The 13,696-nt window shown below is 41.5% G+C and overlaps 1 protein-coding gene and 1 pseudogene across 4 annotated transcripts in view; both read right to left on the minus strand.

The window, feature by feature from the left end:
- Positions 1 to 13,696, minus strand: part of LOC124785800 (calponin homology domain-containing protein DDB_G0272472-like) — a 165,607-nt gene that overhangs the window by 76,788 nt on the left and 75,123 nt on the right. For all 4 annotated transcript variants that reach the window (XM_047254212.1, XM_047254211.1, XM_047254213.1 and 1 more), the window contains one exon: positions 5,927 to 6,504. In XM_047254212.1, the coding sequence (XP_047110168.1) occupies positions 5,927 to 6,504 (578 nt within the window). The remainder of the gene's footprint in view (positions 1 to 5,926; positions 6,505 to 13,696) is intronic.
- LOC124723828 lies at positions 2,993 to 3,110 on the minus strand (annotated as a pseudogene).

Below are 13,696 nucleotides of genomic sequence, written 5' to 3' on the forward strand. Positions count from 1 at the left end.
TAACTTGTCTTTGTCATAACATTAAAGAAACAATGTAGATTTCTGTATCTGACTAATAAAATGGTTACAAAACAAGAAAATTTCCAAAGAATACTAACAGAAATTGCTTTTATTCGAGAATACTGACAAAAATTACTTCTACTCAAGAGAGTCTGCAAGATATACATGAAACAATGTGTATTCTTCACAGTTTAACTCACAATGTCCAACAGCAGTGTGATTACAAGACCAACAGAAAACACCATACTATCAAAAGGGTACATAAAAATAAGTCGAGGCAAAAAACTTTGAACTATGAACTCGTCAAGTTCCTTACAGTTTTAAATAAGTGAAATCAGATGCACAGGGAATTCCTCTTTCAGTTACTATGACTTCTCTTGGCCGCTTGGGTGTACAGTAACAGCTTACCAATATAGCAACCTAGCAAAAAACAATGTATTATGAAAAGGTCTTTGATGCGCAGCAACATGTTCACTGCAAATTTTCATATTACAAAATTATGAACACCAATTCCACCTAATACAATATGGTAGCTTCTGAAGCATTGTGCCAGTCAATCATAGCACATGTCAAAGGAACTTGTCAGCCAATGGCAGCAGATATTCAGAGCATAGGACATGAATTGTTGTCAGCCAATAGCAGGATCACTGCTGTGTAGCTAGAACACACAAATAAGAAAAGTTGATGGTTTAAATTAATCTTTCACATGTAATATCGGTTGTCAAAAATTTTTTCCATCTTTTTTCTCTCCTGAGGGTGTGGTTAGGCAGGATCCTAAGAGCACAACTTAAACTGCAGCAGCCGAATACTTCTGACAAGCACAATTATAAATTTCATTGCTGTGCATAAAACATTTAGTGGGCAACCTAAATGAAGACACGTTCCTTCAAGCACTCCGAGTTTTCCATAGAAAAGCCAGGTAGCGCTGAAATTGCTATAGAGCTTACCTTGTACTTTTTTAAGAATAATTATATTTTTTGCCATTGTTAGCACATAATTTGTAATCTATGAAAGAACAAAAGAAATATGAAAAACTAACCTTGAAGCTCGATCTTTTATAGCATGTGTTACCCTCTGAGATATCAGACACAAATGTACCAGTAAAATTTTAAATAATGGCTAGTGGCTAGTCCTCTGGGCCCAAAAGTTTTCTAAGTGGCTGTTACTGAAAGATTTAAGTTCTGAATGAGAGTCAAATGCTCCAGGATATAAGAAATTCATCGGACATTTTTAAACAAAATACAGTTCTTTTTTGGTATAAGAAAATTTACTTTGAAAGTGACATTTTTCGAAATTCCATTCACAAGATTTTCCTGCGACCTGTTACGAAAATAGTTTTTTGTTACAAAGTATTGCATAGCGTTCGTCCTGAAGCCTTTGACACATTTTGTTGTCAGCAGACACTTGTGTATATACTATGTTTTGTTGTTGTAAATGGCGCATTTTCTTTGCAACTACAGTTTCATTTTGGTGTTATTCTCTCATTTATGTTTTACTGCTGCAGTATTCCTCTGCAGCACTGGGCTCAAGTGAAATTCTTTGAGCAGGTATCAGCTCTTACCAGTCAAAATTACAAAAATTTAACTGAAAACTAAAACAACGAAAAATTCCTGGAATTCTAACTATTCCCCAGTTTTCCCTGAATTAAAAAACCCCACATTTTTCCTAGAGTTCCTGGTTGTCCCTGGGTGTGTACACCCTGCAGTAACCTACAACTTTGCAGACAGAAAATTCTTTCTTCTACTCAGTAATCAGCTTGCCCACAACCTGTAAACACATTTTTCAACAACAGAGGCCCGACTCACCCCAGGCTCTATCCTGATGCAATACAGCTTTTTTCACAATTGTTTTAACGAACTGAAACTGAGTCTGGAAGCGGTAAATAATCGTATCAGACAAGTACAAATTAATTATGCATGTGAACATAGCTTCTGTTGTGGGTAAAGCAAACACTCAACTTGAGTTTATTGGTAGAATACTGGGGAAATAAATACAGTCTACAAAGGAGATGGCTTGCAAATCACTCATGCAACCCATTCTACAATACTGCTCTAGTGTGTGGGACCTCTGCCAAATAGAACTCTCAGTGGATATTGAACGTATACAGAGAGGGCAGTACAAATGGTCACAGGTTTGTTTGGGCACTGTGGGAGAGTTACAGAGATGCTGAATAAACTGAACTGGGAGACTCTGGAAGATAGATGTGAACAGTCCTGAGAAAGTCTGCTAACAAAGTTTCGAGAACTGACTTTAAATGATTACTCTTGGGACATATTACAACCCCGTACGCATTATTCACATAGGAACTGTGAGTACAAGATTAGAATAATTACAGGATGTACATAGGCATTCAAGCAATCATTGTTCCAGCACTCCATAAGTGTGGGGAATAGGAAGAAATCCTGATAACTGGTACAATGGGATGTAACCTCTGCCGTGCACTTCATGGTGGTTTGCAGAGTACAGATGTAGATGAGACTGAAACTGAAAGAATTTTTGTTAGATACTTCAACTCCAAGATACCAGATAGCGGAGGGTTGACGTAGAGAGAAACTATGACCATTACACCAATCACCAAAGTTTAAACATATATTCAAATATAACAATAATCTCCCCCACTCCCGCCCCCCCCCCCCCCACCCACACACACACACACACACACACACACACACACACACACACACACACACACACACACAGACAGAGAGAGAGAGAGAGAGAGAGAGAGAGAGAGAGAGAGAGAGAGAGAGAGTAATCTCAGGTTCACCTGGACCAGCAGTTCACTTAAAAAAAACTAAGCTCTTCCCAAACAGGCTATGAAGGCCCAACGGTACCGACCGGCCGCCGTGTCATCCTCTGCCCACAGGCGGCACTGGATGCGGTCAGCACACTGCTCACCCGGTCGTATGTCAGTTTCCGAGACCGGAGCCACTACTTCTCAATCAAGTAGCTCATATCAAGTTTGCCTCGCAAGGGCTGAGTGGACCCCGCTTGCCAACAGCACTCGGCAGATCGGATGGTCACCCATCCAAGTGCTAGCTCAGCCTGACAGCGCTTAACTTCGGTGATCTGAATGGAACCGGTGTTACCACTGTGGCAAGGCCGTTGGCAACAATTTACTTATCTGCTCATTATTCTATTAACTTGTGTCTAAGAATACTCTGTAATTTTAGCAATACTGGCAATTCCTGAATGGAACAATGTGTAAAATAAGGGAAATCTCATCTATAGTGGGCTGATGTGTGGGCGCAGACACATGCAGCAGAATCCACTATTCACACTAACTAGAGAAAGAGCAACAACTTGAAAGTTAAAGTACACACACAACCAAGCAGAAACCCTAAAGCACATTCCAGTTGTCAGAGGAGTGTGTCTGTGGCTGATTGGTTGTGTTAATGTGTGTACTTTTCCTAGAAAAGTGTGAGCTGATTTGGCAGACAGTGTGGGCAACAATCTGCAGTCGTTTGTTGATGATGCTGTGGTGTACGATAATGTGTCGAAGTCAAGTGACTGTAGGATGACACAAGATGACTGATAAAATTACTAGTTGGCGCGATGAATGGCAGCTAGCTCTAAATGTAGAAAAATGTAAGTTAATGCAGATGAGTAGGAAAAACAAACCTGTAATGTTCAGATACAGCATTAGCAGCATCCTGCTTGACATAGGCGCGTTGTTTAAATATCTGGGGGTAACTCTGCAAAGCAATACGAAATCATACAAGCATGCGAGGATTGAGGTAAGACAGGTGAATGATCAACTTCTGCTTATTGGAAGAATTCTAGGGAAGTGTGGTTCATCTGTAAAGGAGACCGCATATAGGACGCTAGTGTGACCTATTCTTGAGTACTGCTCGAGTTTTTGTTATCTGTACCAGGTCTGCTTATAGAAAGACACAGAAGCAATTCAGAGGTGGGCTGCTAGCTTTGTTACTGGTAGGTTTGAACAAAAGGTAAGTGTTAAGGAGATACTTCCTCCTTAACACTTACATTTTGTTCAAACCTATCAGTAACAAAGCTAGCAGCCCACCTCTGAATACTAGATGTATGAGACAGGCGAAATACCCACAGACTTAAAGAAGAATATAATAATTCCAATCCCAAAGAAAACAGGTGTTGACAGATGTGAAAATTACCGAACTATCAGTTTAATAAGTCACAGCTGCAAAATACCAACGCGAATTCTTTACAGACGAATGGAAAAACTAGTAGAAGCGGACCTCGGGGAAGATCAGTTTGGATTCCATAGAAATGTTGGAACACCTGAGGCAATACTAACCTTACGACTTACCTTAGAAGAAAGATTAAGAAAAGGCAAACCTACGTTTCTAGCATTTGTAGACTTAGAGAAAGCTTTTGACAATGTTGACTGGAATACTCTCTTTCAAATTCTAAAGGTGGCAGGGGTAAAATACAGGGAGCGAAAGGCTATTTACAATTTGTACAGAAACCAGCTGGCAGTTATAAGAGTCGAGGGGCATGAAACGGAAGCAGTGGTTGGGAAGGGAGTGAGACAGGGTTGTAGCCTCTCCCCAATGTTATTCAATCTGCATATTGAGCAAGCAGTAAAGGAAACAAAAGAAAAATTCGGAGTAGGTATTAAAATTCATGGAGAAGAAGTAAAAACTTTGAGGTTCGCCGATGACATTGTAATTCTGTCAGAGACAGCAAAGGACTTGGAAGAGCAGTTGAACGGAATGAACAGTGTCTTGAAAGGAGGATATAAGATGAACATCAACAAAAGCAAAACAAGGATAATGGAACGTAGTCAAATTAAGTCGGGTGATGCTGAGGGAATTAGATTAGGAAATGTGACACTTAAAGTAGTAAAGGAGTTTTGCTATTTGGGGAGCAAAATAACTGATGATGGTCGAAGTAGAGAGGATATAAAATGTAGACTGGCAATGGCAAGGAAAGCGTTTCCGAAGAAGAGAAATATGTTAACATCGAGTATATATATAAGTGTCAGGAAGTCATTTCTGAAAGTATTTGTATGGAGTGTAGCCATGTATGGAAGTGAAACATGGACGATAACTAGTTTGGACAAGAAGAGAATAGAAGCTTTCGAAATGTGGTGCTACAGAAGAATGCTGAAGATTAGATGGGTAGATCACATAACTAAGAAGGAGGTATTGCATAGAATTGGGGAGAAGAGGAGTTTGTGGCACAACTTGACTAGAAGAAGGGATCAGTTGGTAGGATGTGTTCTGAGACATCATGGGATCACCAATTTAGTACTGAAGGGCAGCGTGGAGGGTAAAAATCGTAGAGAGAGACAGAGATGAATACACTAAGCAGATTCAGAAGGATGTAGGTTGCAGTAGGTACTGGGAGATGAAGAAGCTTGCACAGGATAGAGTAGCTTGGAGAGCTGCATCAAACCAGTCTCAGGACTGAAGACCACAACAACAAGGAGATACTTCAGAACTACAAATGGGAATCCCTGGAGGGAAAGTGATGTTCTTTTAGAAGAACACTATCGAGAAAAAATTTAGAGAACTAGAGTTTGAAGCAGACTGCGGAATATTTCTGCTGTCTCCAACATACATTATGCATAAGCTCCACGAAGATATATGATATGAGAAATTAGGACTCGTACAGAGGCATATAGACAGTTGTTTTTCCCTCGTCCTACTTGCGATGTAACGGGAAAGGAAATGAAGTGGTATAGGGTACTCTCCGTCATGTTCGTATGGTGAATTGGGGAGTGTCAATGAACATGTAGAAGAGGTCAAAAGCTAGTACAAATACTATTTTCCATTTCATGTGTATGCAACACACTGCATCCCACTAAAGAGAAGTGGTTGACTTTTCCTTATTTAATGTGTTCTGTAATTCTGACATACAGCATGTGTCAGTGACATCATCATCATCATCATCATCATCATCATCATCTGACAGCCTGCTAGCTCTATAATAATTTTCTCACCTTTTTTTAGTCTTATTGTCGTTCAAGTTTGCCATCTGTTTTTCGGGAGTCTTTGTTAATGCATTGAACTGTTTATACTCTTCCAGCTTGTCAGAAACAGCATCTGCATTTCCTGTAGATATTACAAAAGTACTATGTAGTTCAGTGCCACTTTTGTTTTGTACAGTTTCTGTTGGTGAATTTTCACAGTCTCTGTTTGGTTTATCACTAACTTCTGGTAAGAGACACTTCACTGTTTCTGGTTGGACAACATCAAGAACAAAAGTTGAGTTTGCTACAACACCTCGCTGGAAAGGGGATTGGTGATCAGAAGATGGCGACTCTCCGTTATTGTCTTTGCTAACAGTTTTCTGACAATCTAAATGTGGTTTATCATTCACTGTAGCACTGGCAACTTCAAGCTTCACAAGTGTGTCTGCCACATTGGGTGATATGTTATTTGTCTCCTGTTCTTCAATAATTATATCCAAAACTGACTGAGGTGCACTTATTTGTTCTGTCTTTACAATGCATCTTCTCTTCTTACTGTTTCCTTCACTTTCTGCTTCTACAGCATTCCGAATTTTTGTGGCTGCAGCCTGGAATAAACAAGATATCAATTAGATGAGCAACAAGTAAATAGAAATATCAGCTAACATGATAACGGCAATTAACATTAAACTACTGCCAGCTTTTGACCAATACAGTCAAAATAGAAATATTTTGTTAAGTCATGCTATAAATATACAGTGTAGAATTACAGATTGGAATGTTTCTATTGGGCAATCAACTTTTAAGCAGAAGCCACTCATTTCAACCAAACAAAGTTGACACAGTTGAAAACAACATAAGTAGCGATTTTGCCTACTAGTAAATTAAACGCACAGTTGAAGCTGAGGAATGTTTCCCAAAGAAAAGAAACTCTGGTATGGTCAATTGTAACAAGCCATAGAATTAATATTTTGACGATAGCAAATTGTGTGTGTATATAGCCATCTTTTTGTTTCCTAATTACATAAACATACATACTGTTGATTCTTTATTACTTATCCTGTTAGAATTTCTTCTTTTGCAATTTTTCCCCTTCTGCTGAGCACATTCTTCCACCAAGTGCAAAATGCAGTACAATGCACAGTTTATGATTTAAGAGTTATTAATTTTACTGGAGAATCACTTGATTCAAATATTCATATCAGAACAAAACAGTAGAAGAATAATGCCTGTAAGCAGTTAATTGGGTTTAAGTGGATACAAATAAATAGCTGTCAGCTTCAGAAAAAGGCATATCTGATTCAGAATGGACAGATCCACACAAAGCAATCGTTTCTGCTGGAGTTCTTCAACATAAGGGTCACAATCTCTCAAGTTTCAGTTTGATCTTGTGTCAGGTCATATGTGGTAATTTTAAGAAAGAACTCAGTAAAATGGTTGCTGGTCACATTTTTCTTACAAATGACCTTTATATTGATGGTAGGTAATGAAAACTTCGCATCTGTCTGCGGAAATCTCTTAATTCCAATAACCAGTAACTCCATAATCTGAGAGAGATTTGGAAGTGCGCAGATTTCTCTAATCTGTCAATAATTAGACTTCTACAATACAGTTACACATGCAGCAACTTTCTGTGTCATTTTACATTGTTCTTTAACAAACTGTTTTTGCTTCTCCTCCAAAATTTAAGAAAACGAAGTTACGAGGTTTTCATTGCCTACCATCAATTGGTGACACACTGGATACAACATTACTATCATTTCAAAATTCTTTGTTATTTTTAAAACAATGGCAGCTCAGCATTGACAACTGTGTTAGTCATTGTGGGGTGGCACGCATATTCATGGTTTCCTTCATCTGGTGGCACTGTTTTTCCTGTTTCTCATTGTGGAGCATTGGTTGCATTCAAATGCTCTGGGCTGAACCATTACTCTGAAAATGACATCAGTCTGCTCTTTTAAAATAACAAGAGCTCACATAAAATAATTTTACACTAACTGTTAAACATCATTTGTTCAGAGAGCTCTCTTGTTGAAAGATCACACAAAATTGTATTCACAGCTGTTCGTTGCACCTGGCTAATAAGTAATAACCGTATGTTAGCATATTGCTGGTAGCGTAATTGGTAGAGTCGAGTGTGATCCCCCAGTGGTACATGCTGCCCAATGGGTGAATCTAGTGAAGGGGTAGTCGACCTTTTTTAACTACCACCCATTTTCGTATCTTTGTTAGTAGTAAAATTTTCTAACCGCCCACCAATTCCACAGTAATGGTGATTTATAAACTACGGAACTAACTATAGTTTATAAAATTTCTAAAGCAGAGTTGAACAGCTTAACACATAATAATAATAATAAATCACTAAGCAGATACTTTATGCCAAATTTTATGAAAATCTCTTTAATTGCCAACCTCCTAATGCCCACCATGGAAGCTGGAATGTCCACTAGTGACTGGTAGGGACCAGGCTGACTGCCACTGAGCTAGTGTGGGGGGGGGGGGGGGGGGGGGGGTTACAAGCTGCCCAATGGGAGGATATAGCATGACCCACTGATGGCAGAGGCCAACACGAACATGTTAAATAAAAACAGTGAAATGAAAGAATGGGAACATTCATGTGAAATGCTCTTAAGAACTGAACAGTTCAGGTTGCCACACATTTGGAGGGAATTGATGCGGTTTGTTAATCTTTTTTTAAAGAACTGGTTTCTTTGGTAACCGTGCTGCTTTTTGGAAGACCTCTCGTGCAGCTCATGCACCCTCCAGCATGTGATGTCGAGCTGAGTGTAGTTCCCACAGTAAGGACTGATGACAAACTTGAAACGTTGCCAAACATTGCCTGCAACCCTCAACCAATGGAAGCGTAGGAAAAAGTGCACACAGGGTCTCTGATGTCAGGTCGAGACGCGTCTCACTCTCTGCTGCTAGATCACAATTCGACAAAACTTTTATCTCTATTTTATGATTCACTCTGAACTTTGGCCATAATGGCCCCCTCAGCATGGCGTCTTCCCCAGCTGTGCCATATGTATTCCTAAATGAACAGTAAACCTGACACCATGTTTTTAACAGAGTTTTCTTCTTATTTAAAACTAATTCTCCCTGGATGCCCACACATCACCCTAACCCCTGGGCAGAACTCTTCATGCATGGCACACCGGATCTGTCATCCCAGTTTCAATTCTGCCAGGGCCTCATTTCTATTTTCTAAACTTCATCCAAGTCCTCATTTTGGAAAATCATCCATGATGTAACTAAGCTATTTTCTGTCACACCCCTTCTTCCAGGAATGCTAATCCTGCAACATATATAGGAATTTGGCATTTAGTTTCAATTTGTCAGTTAATTTTTTACAGGATGTTTAAAAACACTTTTACAAACTTTGGGGATAAGTTCCTTGCCCCAAAACAAGAGAAAAGTCTATTAAACATGGGTTCCAAAAAGGCGTGTCCTAAGAGCTATGATCACTTGTTCATCTACAATAGTGTGAAACACATCTCTTTTACAGCCAGCTCTTTTACTTTCCATATTTTGGGAGGAGGTAACAGGGACCAAACCCAGAAAAAACTGTCCAGTAAACATAAGCCCTTAAGAGCTATGATCATCTGTTCGATAAAAGAAATGTGTTTCACAGTAACAGAGAGTAATAAGTGCTCGTAGCTCTAAAGGTATGCAATTCAGAGCCTATGAGCTACTTATGGGAGTGTGCAAGAACATGGTGGAGACAGGAAGGACTGCAAGGGCCAGAATCAGAGAAGGAAGGTGGGAGGGAGCAAAGAGAGAGGGCATACATACAGAAGGGGAAAATACTGTGTGTTGAGTGTGTTGGTGGAGTAGAAGGCATGCCAGAGTGTGAGCATGGAAGATAGATAGAGAGAGAGAGAGAGAGAGAGAGAGAGAGAGAGAGAGAGAGAGAGAGAAATTCTTCAATGACTACTTCACAGCCAGAGTCATCTGGATCCTTCCTAACAAAACCAGTGTATCTGAATTTCACAGGTGGGAGCTCTCCCTACAATATGGCCTTTGTTCTTTTAACTCCCCACCCCTCCCCTCCCTACTGTTTCAACCTTCATTAGTACCTGTTCCCCATTTCGCTAACCCCTTTCATTCTCCCACTCAAGCACTATACACACTTTCTATTACACTAATGGATCAACAGTCTTTCCACCTTCTCTTGCACCCCCTCCCCCCCTTTTCCAACTACAGCCCACCCAAACCCAGCCCCATGCCTCTACCTCTACCTCACCCACCACCACCACCACCACCACCACCACCACCACCACAGATTGTTGCACAATGGACACACAGCCACAGCCAGAGACATTAGTAAAAAGCGTGCGTGCGTGCCACGCGTCCTATTTGAGGATGACACACTTGTCTGAAAACTTAAATGATTAGCTGCCTTTTTATTGTGTCGCTCTGCAACTCTATGCCTTCTACACTCCTGGAAATGGAAAAAAGAACACATTGACACCGGTGTGTCAGACCCACCATACTTGCTCCGGACACTGCGAGAGGGCTGGACAAGCAATGATCACACGCACGGCACAGCGGACACACCAGGAACCGCGGTGTTGGCCGCCGAATGGCGCTAGCTGCGCAGCATTTGTGCACCGCCGCCGTCAGTGTCAGCCAGTTTGCCGTGGCATACGGAGCTCCATCGCAGTCTTTAACACTGGTAGCATGCCGCGACAGCGTGGACATGAACCGTATGCGCAGTTGACGGACTTTGAGCGAGGGCATATAGTGGGCATGCGGGAGGCCGGGTGGACGTACCGCCGAATTGCTCAACACGTGGGGCGTGAGGTCTCCACAGTACATCGATGTTGTCGCCAGTGGTCGGAGGAAGGTGCACGTGCCCGTCGACCTGGGACCGGACCGCAGCGACGCACGGATGCACGCCAAGACCGTAGGATCCTACGCAGTGCCGTAGGGGACCGCACCGCCACTTCCCAGCAAATTAGGGACACTGTTGCTCCTGGGGTATCGGCGAGGACCATTCGCAACCGTCTCCATGAAGCTGGGCTACGGTCCCGCACACCGTTAGGCCGTCTTCCGCTCACGCCCCAACATCGTGCAGCCCGCCTCCAGTGGTGTCGCGACAGGCGTGAATGGAGGGACGAATGGAGACGTGTCGTCTTCAGCGATGAGAGTCGCTTCTGCCTTGGTGCCAATGATGGTCGTATGCGTGTTTGGCGCCATGCAGGTGAGCGCCACAATCAGGACTGCATACGACCGAGGCACACAGGGCCAACACCCGGCATCATGGTGTGGGGAGCGATCTCCTACACTGGCCGTACACCACTGGTGATCGTCGAGGGGACACTGAATAGTGCACGGTACATCCAAACCGTCATCGAACCCATCGTTCTACCATTCCCAGACCGGCAAGGGAAGTTGCTGTTCCAACAGGACAATGCACATCCGCATGTATCCCGTGCCACCCAACGTGCTCTAGAAGGTGTAAGTCAACTACCCTGGCCAGCAAGATCTCCGGATCTGTCCCCCATTGAGCATGTTTGGGACTGGATGAAGCGTCGTCTCACGCGGTCTGCACGTCCAGCACGAACGCTGGTCCAACTGAGGCGCCAGGTGGAAATGGCATGGCAAGCCGTTCCACAGGACTACATCCAGCATCTCTACGATCGTCTCCATGGGAGAATAGCAGCCTGCGTTGCTGCGAAAGGTGGATTTACACTGTACTAGTGCCGACATTGTGCATGCTCTGTTGCCTGTGTCTATGTGCCTGTGGTTCTGTCAGTGTGATCACGTGATGTATCTGACCCCAGGAATGTGTCAATAAAGTTTCCCCTTCCTGGGACAATGAATTCACGGTGTTCTTATTTCAATTTCCAGGAGTGTATATTGTGGTGAGCAGCAGACTATCCTTTTCATATTATTAAACGACGACAAATCCAGGATGGAATGTAACAATATTATGAAAAGGAAAATTGCTACTAACAATATACCAGGGGTACCAAGTCAAAGATGGGCACAACAAAACAACTGTCACAAATAAAGCTTTTGGCCAGCAAGGTCTTTGTAAAACTTTAATAATCCTGTTAAGTTTCCTGCTTCATACATCATCCTTGGAAAGCCCGACGCTATGATTACCTGTCTTCACTGCACACCATGACTAGTCTATCTGCAACAGCCTTATATGTGTATGACTAATCTTTGCCTTGATATTCTTCGAACTGCAATAGAAATGGAGGTCTGAAGAAGAATTCACAGATATTGCTTAATGAATAGTACAGTGAACATTCCATAGTTTGTATCACAGTCTGTCAGTATGTGTCTGACAAATTGGAATGCATCCTCCTGATAGCCTCTCTAATAAACAACATGGGGAAGCACATAGCTTTCACCGAACTTTTTTCTCTTATATTTTCAGAATTTGATTTCTTTATGCCAACATGTAAATTGTGTCCTGTAAAGTGGGCACTGCAGCATGTTTGTGCAATAACTAGAAATTACGGTTAGTTGTTGAAGGAAGTCTCATAACCTTGTAATCTTTTAGCACAAATTGTTAGTCCACTGTTTCATACTATGCAACTTTAATACCAACATTCCCTGAGGCCAAGCAGTGCACATTTTGCTACCTCAGCTGCAGCAATCAACCTCTGGGTCAGTTCCTTCCATGCACAATGGCATATGAAGTATTTAGAAATATAATTTCAGTACTAATGCAAATACAGAGCTGCAGTGAGCATCATTACTGACTTTTACATGAAATATTTTGTATTTTGAAATCAATGCACTGCACTTTTGTGCTTAACCCATTGCAACGTAAAATTTTAACCTCTATTCCTTTGCTTACATACATTACAAATCACATTAATGTAAAACAAGCATCTCAAGGAACTATGTAACTTTATTATCGAATAAAATGTATAATGCGCACATGCCATACATTAGCTTAAAACAGTATAGAAGTGAAACATAAACCAAGCCACACATGAAAACTAAATACTACGCGGTATTGAAAAGACTAATGAAAGTCTTTGTGCAGTACTGAATATGCGAACAACAATTTAATGGTGTAACTTACATTATATTTTTAATGAATTGCAAGCAGTTTCAGTCCTTTCGCCATTTTCATAGTGTTCATAACTGAACATTGGGAGCCCCATGCCACTTGAAGAGCATCAGGAAGTCTAGTGGACTCCAACCGACATGTGCGGCTCATGTTGTGTATGCTTGAAAATGGTCTAAGGACAGAAACCAGTTGCAGAGAAACTTTGGTGTAATTGGTGCTGCAATTCAATAAAAATATTATGGTGTAGCTGGTGCTGCAATTCAATAAAAATATTACTTATTATTGCATCTGTATCCAATGAAAAATGTTGGCAAAATAATCTTTTACTTTCACCTGATACAGGGAAATGTACTTGGTTTCTTAAGGGAGGTAGGTCGTCAAATGGGACAACTTTGAGGAGGAGAGGCAATGCAAGACATTTTAATTTCCACTGTCTATACTTTTACAAATAAATTTATAAAACTTTGTCAGCATGACCAGGAAGGATTCAGGAGTCACACTCATGGCGGCAGTGGAAGTTAAAAACATAACAAAATAATATTTTTACATGTGAAACTTTGAAACCTTTGATTGCGGCACCATACACAATCATTAACCCGGCTCCAGGGAGATAGGATCCGCTTCCCTATTCCTCCACTGGGGTAATTCCTGTCTGGTGTGTCCACGTCGCAGGTGTGGCCATCCTACACTTCAGTAGGCTAGGATGGCCGAGTTCAGACAGGTACCCAATCCCGTGTGGTGTAACAAGGAACCCATGACCA

The sequence above is a fragment of the Schistocerca piceifrons genome, chromosome 1 (genome assembly GCF_021461385.2).
Source record: "Schistocerca piceifrons isolate TAMUIC-IGC-003096 chromosome 1, iqSchPice1.1, whole genome shotgun sequence".
NCBI lineage: Eukaryota > Metazoa > Arthropoda > Insecta > Orthoptera > Acrididae > Schistocerca > Schistocerca piceifrons.